The sequence below is a fragment of the Seriola lalandi genome, unplaced genomic scaffold (genome assembly GCF_002814215.2).
Source record: "Seriola lalandi dorsalis isolate HSWRI2012SDOR001 ecotype SW California unplaced genomic scaffold, Sedor1 jcf7180002054564, whole genome shotgun sequence".
NCBI lineage: Eukaryota > Metazoa > Chordata > Actinopteri > Carangiformes > Carangidae > Seriola > Seriola lalandi.
The window spans coordinates 576,227-583,803 of NW_019525117.1; the positions used below are offsets into that span (position 1 = coordinate 576,227).

At 39.6% G+C, this 7,577-nt stretch overlaps 2 protein-coding genes across 2 annotated transcripts in view; one reads left to right on the top strand and one right to left on the bottom strand.

Annotated features, from left to right (window-relative positions):
• The window catches only part of LOC111662542 (Fc receptor-like protein 5), a 12,629-nt gene extending 10,495 nt beyond the window's left edge, over positions 1-2,134 (top strand). Inside the window, exons 7-9 of the mRNA XM_087176680.1 lie at positions 226-468; positions 1,226-1,357; positions 1,539-2,134. Of these exons, the coding sequence (XP_087032806.1) occupies positions 226-468; positions 1,226-1,357; positions 1,539-1,648 (485 nt within the window). The 3' untranslated portion in view covers positions 1,649-2,134. The remainder of the gene's footprint in view (positions 1-225; positions 469-1,225; positions 1,358-1,538) is intronic.
• Positions 2,135-4,013: 1,879 nt separating this feature from the next.
• LOC111662537 (uncharacterized) overlaps positions 4,014-7,577 on the bottom strand; it is a 43,470-nt gene continuing 39,906 nt past the window's right edge. Inside the window, exons 22-23 of the mRNA XM_087176668.1 lie at positions 7,314-7,571; positions 4,014-5,152 (exon numbers count right to left, since the gene is read on the bottom strand). Of these exons, the coding sequence (XP_087032794.1) occupies positions 5,061-5,152; positions 7,314-7,571 (350 nt within the window). The 3' untranslated portion in view covers positions 4,014-5,060. The remainder of the gene's footprint in view (positions 5,153-7,313; positions 7,572-7,577) is intronic.

The following is a 7,577-nucleotide window of genomic DNA, read 5'->3' on the forward strand; positions in this document are numbered from 1 at the left end:
GAGGATGTGTGACATTATACAGCTGTTTCTCTTATTTACCTACATTCACTGATAGAAACGGGTTGGACAGAATAATACAAACACCTGGACGCCAGTAACAGGTTTATCCACAACTTCTGCCCAATGGAAAACCAGAGAACGTGAGTCGAGCTGGTACCAGGCGGTGGAGAAGGAGAAGTCTGTATCCATGTTGTGTTTTAAGTCTTTTCAGTCTCTCTGTTTCAGATAAAGCAGTGATCCTGCAGAGTCCTGTCCTCCCTGTGACGGCGGGAGAAAACGTCACTCTGCACTGTAAAACAAAGACCCCTCCCTCCAACCTCCCAGCTGCTTTCTATAAAGATGGCTCCCTCATCACAGAGACTACAGGTCACATGACCATCCACCATGTTGACAAGTCTGATGAAGGCCTCTACAGCTGTGACATCAGAGGTCATGGAGAGTCTCCGCCCAGCTGGTTGTTTGTCAGAGGTGAGCTCAGGTGTGAACTCGACTGTCAGAAGTTATTTACATTTCAGATTTTAAGAAAATTTTATTTAACTTCACAAAAATGTGAAAAGGTTTTAGCTGATCAGTGATTTTAATCTGTGAGATCTGCAGCTTGTGAGTTTGTGGCCTGAACACAGAAACACAGTGACATCTAGTGGTGTGAACCATTTCCAGCAGCTCAGGTGTCGTGTTTAAACCTCATATAAATCTGTCTCTTTGGATCAATACATGACAGTATCTGTGGGTCATGTCCCAGTACACATGCTACAGTCATTATCATACTTCTTTCTATGGCTGCACCATACGCAAAAAAGTGGGGCACGAGGGGCTTCAGACTTTAACTCCTTATTACTCATGAATTATTACACATTCATCTGATCGCTTGACATTCTTAACACATTAAGACTTCATTCAAAAGATACAGATTAATAAAATATGACTGAGCATAAACTGTAAACACAAAAATGAAACAATTAGTTGATTAATTTATTATTTTGATAACTCTGTAAATTGTCTTCAAATTTAAAAAAACAAACAATCATTTCATGGCTCCAGCTTCTCAAACATGATCTGCTTCTTCTTTTCATTAAATCTGACCGTGCTTGTTGATTGTGATTATTCTGGGCTGTTGTTGGATGAAACAAACATTGTGAATGTGTCACATTTCTCAACAGTTCATTCATTTTTAGAAAACAATGATTGTAGATATTACCTGAGCAGGTGTGTTTTGTTTTTCCAGACACGCACGGCTCAGCTGCAGCTTCTGAATCAGCCGTGACTGTATTGACAGTGATCCGCTACATCGTGGTGTCCTCTCCATACCTGGTCTCCACTTACCTCATGGTGTCCAAGTATCGACAACGGCCCACAGGTAACACCCTGAATCACTCACCGACCCTCTGATATCTAATGTTACCTCCACAACAGGGCGGTAACTGTTAACCAACCAATCAATCAATCAATACTGTATTATAACATACTTGGTTTTTAAAAAAGAAAAACAACAGTTTCTCCTGGTTAATTTTATAAATATTGATTACTTAACTCTGCAGAAAGTGCCCTGCCTGTTCCCATGACGACGCCCACACCTGGTGAGGACGATGAGGAATTGGACGAATATGATGACGTCATCGCTAATGTCACCACCGAGCACCGTTTTTAAGCTAAACACTCTTTCAGTGTTTGTGTGACTATGTTTTTTTGAAATGCTGTTTAACTTGTGAGATGAGATGCTGTCAGACAGACAGACCGTCAGTCAGACAGACAGTCAGTCAGTCAGACAGTCAGACAGACAGACAGTCAGTCAGTCAGACACGCAGTCAGAGACAGACAGACAGACACACAGTCAGTCAGACAGACAGACAGTCAGACACACAGTCAGTCAGTCAGTCAGACAGTCAGACACACAGTCAGTCAGTCAGTCAGTCAGACAGACAGTCAGTCAGTCAGTCAGACAGACAGACAGACAGTCAGTCAGTCAGTCAGACAGACAGACAGTCCACAGTTCATCCCTTTGACTTACCTTCCCTGTCGTTGGACTAGTTCTTTGTGTTGGTAGTTTTTGTTTTTTCTGATATTTGTATAAAGTTTTTCTCGTGTCTTTTTCACTGTTATTGAATATTTTGTCAATAAAGTAAAAGAGCAGTAATGAGTTGTCACAATGAGCTGTGAAGCTTCATATTTATAGTCACATTAATGCTGACTTGGGCGACTCGTACTGGTGTTATCAGGAGCATCACTCGGCATCAACACACACCTTCATCAGATTTTTTAGAATACACAAGATTGAAATGTTTTAGGCTGTGTGGAAATATAAGGATATACTGTATTTACTCCTGCGACCAATCATTAATGAGGTGAACTCAACTTTGTAGTGCTGTCTGAATATATAGTGAGAGCTATTATACCTTATCATAGTGGAGCCTTAATGCATCGTGAAGAGCAGTGTACATTAACCAAGTGATATCTACCATCATGCATTGTGCTTGTGCTGAAAGACAGAGTGGCACAGATAAACTGACCCGAGTTGTGTCCGAGAGCGTTTACATGTGCATCACATGACTCCTCCCTCCCTTCACAGGTTGGGTGTGGTGTCGAGTCGAAGAAAGAAGCCGCTCCACAGTGACAAGTTGTCTCACATCGAGGTCCATTTACTGACTTTGTAAAACATACTGACAGACATTAACCAGTAGAAGAAGAAGTCTTCTTCAGTACTGACCGTCTCTGTGTGTCTCCTCACCTGTCTCCTGTCATGTGTGTCCTCTGCAGGTAAGCAGTGTGTGGGTGGATATATGGAGGAAAGAGAAAGTAGTTCAGCTTGTGGTGAAGTTACTGAGAGCTGCTGGGACTCACAGTCAGACGAGCTGGAGGGAATTCAATGTATTATATGTAATTTGGGCAAAACTAGATAATCCAGGAGAAGGCCTTAAAGAAAAGGATGAATTATATCAACCTGGTGTATTTCCCATAAATGTGGCCCCTGTGCTTTAATGAGTCATACTAACTCCGCTCTCTCCACCTGTCAGAGATTGAGGGAAGCGTGGGAGGTGTTTCTGTTATTTAGTTATTTCACACATTGTGTAAAAGTTTTAAAGAGGACATATTATGATTTTCAGAGTTTTCTCTTTCACACATGGTTATTTCTGCAGTTCACACATAATGTGGCTTAACGGGGGAGTGAGGCTCACAGCCCGTCAGTCTGCATTATTATGGATTTGTGATGTTAACCGTGTTACTGCGACCTGTTCATGTTAGTAAGAAGCAGCAGCAAAGATATAAATGCTTAAATGTTTGTCAGTATTGACACGCTATAACCCCTATAGCTCGGACAAATTATCCATAATTTAACCACTTCATATTTCAGTTACTCTGAGCACAAAAGTATAATTCATTCAGATTTACCTGCATCATAAACCAGCAGGACGGTGAAGCGTTGGAGACTCCCTACTTTGATCGTGAAGTCCGACTGTCTGTCTGTTCTTCCATTATTTATACTGCGTTAGTCCATAAAAGTCCAGATTTAAAAAAAAAAATTGGGTTTTTCATAAAAGTATTTTGCAAGTTAATATTTTCATGCAAAATCTTTGCAGACTGTCAAGCGTCTGTATTCACAGCACTCCTCTGCAAGCTGACCAATCAGAGCACACTGGGCTATGATTGATCTAATTAGTCTTATCAGAACATTAAAGCATCTAAATCTATTTTAGTCAACACCAAAATAAAAATGATGAACACTAAAAATGTCAATAATAAGTCCTCTTCAACACAAACTGGACATTAGAAACGTCATGGAGCATTTATCTCAGACTGATTTTGTTACAGAATAAAAGTTAACTTTAAGGAACTATGGTGCAGTGCACACTAACTACTCTCAGTTCCTTTAAATTAACATGGAGAATAAAACTTTCAACAAGATACAAACACAAATCACAAGCACTCCTTCGTTTCTTTAGATTTTTAAGATGAAGAATAAATAAAGAAACAGAACTCCTGAGGCCACAGGAGAATCATTAAGGTCACATCTGATCTGAAATGAAGACAGTAACATGATGAATTTAATAAACACACGTCAGAACTGAAGCACATTGTACAAAGGGGACAGTATAAATTTACTTACAGAGCAGCCACTGAAGAGACGTGTTCTTCATTGTGTTGTTTACTGATGTGAGAACAACAATCGAATCAAACCCACCTCCTTCCTGTTTGCTCTGTCGCTCAGTGTGGTTTTCTCTCCAGAATGTGAGGGGTGGGGTTGGGTGTTAGTTGGTTAGATATCTTTACTAATATCAGGCAGTTTATTGAACTATTATGAACACATTATGAGGTCATTATAAACTAATTACTCCTGAGCTAGAATCAATGTTCTGTATTGATTTTTAAATTCTATTTATCCTTTTTAAAACATTAAATGTCCTTACTCCAAATTATATTACAGGACCAGTATGTTGGATTTAGTGGCATCCAGTGGAGAGGTTGGAGATCCTGGAGAAAAGATTTGCTCCGTCCGAGGTTCAGCTCCGCCTGAGAGAAAGAATAAGAATAAGATGTTCTGTAGCAGAGATGTGATTGGTCGGAATGAACAGCAGGTCCACACAGTGCTGCAGCCAGAGGAGATGGAGCAGGTGGAGGTGGAGTTGATGTGGATGTTGATACTGAGCTGAATTCACTTCAGTCTGTTGTGATTTCACATCATCCATGGTTCAGTTCAAATTCACGTGTGATGAAGACGAACCTCAGTCATCACATAATGTTTAGTCAGTAACTGTATATATGATCAATACTGATCAACATGTGACCACAATGATCAATACTGATCAATAGTGAGTCTGCAGACTGTGACAGTCAGTAAGACTCAGAGTGAAGAAGAAGTTGACAGAGCGTCCTCCTGTCTTCATCCATCGTCCATCAGCTGCTTCACCTCCATTTTCTCTCTGGTCCAAAGTCAGGATCAATGATCAAAGATCGATCATCAGACCAATCAGACTGATCGATCAACCAACCAATCAGGCCAATCGAATAGACCAATCAAACTGATTAATCAACAGACCGATCAATCAAATTGATCAACAAACTAATCAAACGGATAGATCAGCCATCAGAGGAGTTGAATCAGTGGAACTGCTTCTGTTCTTGATGTCAACTGTTTCATCTTTGACCTGAGTTCTCTCTGTGGAGGAGACAGAAGACAGTGAGATAAAGACAAACAACCAGAGACAAACAACCAAAGACAAACAACTAGAGAAAAACGACTGGAGACAAACAACTGGAGACAAACAAACAACCAAAGACAAACAACTAGAGAAAAACGACTGGAGACAAACAACCAAAGACAAACAAACAACCAGAGACAAACAACCAGAGAATAACAATCAGAGACAAACAACCAGAGAAAAAGGAGACAAACAACCAGAGACAAACAACCAACCAGAGACAAACAACCAGAGAATAACAATCAGAGACAAACAACCAGAGAAAACACAAACAACCAGAGACAAACAACCAGAGAATAAATATCAGAGACAAACAACCAGAGAAAAACAAACAAACTAGAGACAAACAACCATAGACAAACAACTAGAGACAAACAACCAGAGACAAACAAACAACTAGAGACAAACAACCAGAGACAAACAACCAGAGACAAACAACTAGAGAAAAACGCCTGGAGACAAACAACCAGAGACAAACAAACAACCAGAGACAAACAACTAGAGACAAACAACCAGAGACAAAACACCAGAGACAAACAACCAGAGACAAACAACCAGAGACAAACAAACAACAATAGACAAACAAACAACAATAGACAAACAAACAACAATAGACAAACAAACAATCAGAGACAAATAAACAACCAGAGACAAACAACTAGAGACAAACAACCAACCAGAGACAAACAACCAGAGAATAACAATCAGAGACAAACAACCAGAGAAAAACAAACAAACTAGAGACAAACAACCAGAGACAAACAAACAACTAGAGACAAACAACCAGAGAATAACAATCAGAGACAAACAACCAGAGAAAAACAAACAAACTAGAGACAAACAACCAGAGACAAACAAACAACTAGAGACAAACAACCGGAGACAAACAACCAAAGACAAACAACCAGAGACAAACAAATAACCAGAGACAAACAAATGGAGACAAACAACCAAAGACAAAAAAAAATAACCAGAGACAAACAAATGGAGACAAACAACCAAAGACAAAAAAAATAACCAGAGACAAACAACTAGAGACAAACAACAAGAGACAAACAACCAGAGACAAACAACTGGAGACAAACAAATAACCAGAGAAAAACAACCAGAGAAAAATTACTGGAGACAAACAACTGGAGACAAACAAATAACCAGAGACAAACAACCAGAGACAAACAAATAACCAGAGACAAACAACTGGAGAATAACAACTAGAGACAAACAACCAGAGCCAAACAAAGAACCAGAGACAAACAACTAGAGAAAAAACAAACAAACAAAACAACCAGAGACAAACAACTAAAGACAAACAACCAGAGACAAACAAACAACTAGAGACAAACAACCAGAGAAAAAAAAACAGAGACAAACAACCAGAGAAAAACAAACAACCAGAAACAAACAACTACAGACAAACAGAGAAAAACAACCAGAAACATACAAGGGACAAACAACCACAGACAGACAAAGAATAAGAGACAAACAAGCAGAGAAAAAAAAACAAAGAGAGACACACAACCAGCAACAAATAAGCGGAGATAAACAACCAGAGACAAGAGAAACAAACAAGGAAAGACATACAACCAGCAACAAACTACCAGAGATAAACAAGTAGAGACAGACAATCAAAGACAAACAACCAAAGAAAAACAAACAACCAGAGACAAAAAATCATTGGAAAACAACCACAGAGAGACAAACAAACAACCAGAGACAAATAAATAACCATAGAAAAACAACCCGAGATAGACAAACAAACAACCAGAGACAAACAAACAAGCAAGCAGACACAAAAAACCAGAGACACACAAACAACCAGAGACAGACAAACAAACAAGCAAAAACAAACAAACAAGCAGAAGAAAAAAACTACAAAACAAACAAACAAGCAAAAACAAACAACCAGCGACAAACAACCAGTGACAAACTAACAGAGAAAAAAAAACCAGAGACAAACAAACAAGCAGAGACAAACAACTACAGACAAACAAGCAGAGACAAACAAACAACCAGACGAATAAGCAGAAACAAACAAACAAGCAGAAACAAACAAACAAGCAGAAACAAACACACAGCCAGAGATAAAATAACAACCAGAGAAAAATAAACAATACTGACCTTTGACCTTGAAAGTCACTGTTGTCCCTCTCAGTAAGTGTCCGTCCTTGTAGACTGTACAGGTGTATCTTCCTCTGTCTCTGATTGTGAGGTGTTTCAGGGTCAGACTGAGGTCTCCAGTTCTCAGTGGATCTTTCTTCATCTCTGTTCGGTCTCTGTAAACCTGGTTCTGTTCTTCAGGTCTGTCAGAACCGTTCTGATACACATGGACCTTCCTGTAGTAATCGTCTATCCACTCCACTCTGACGTCTCCAGACAGGTGAG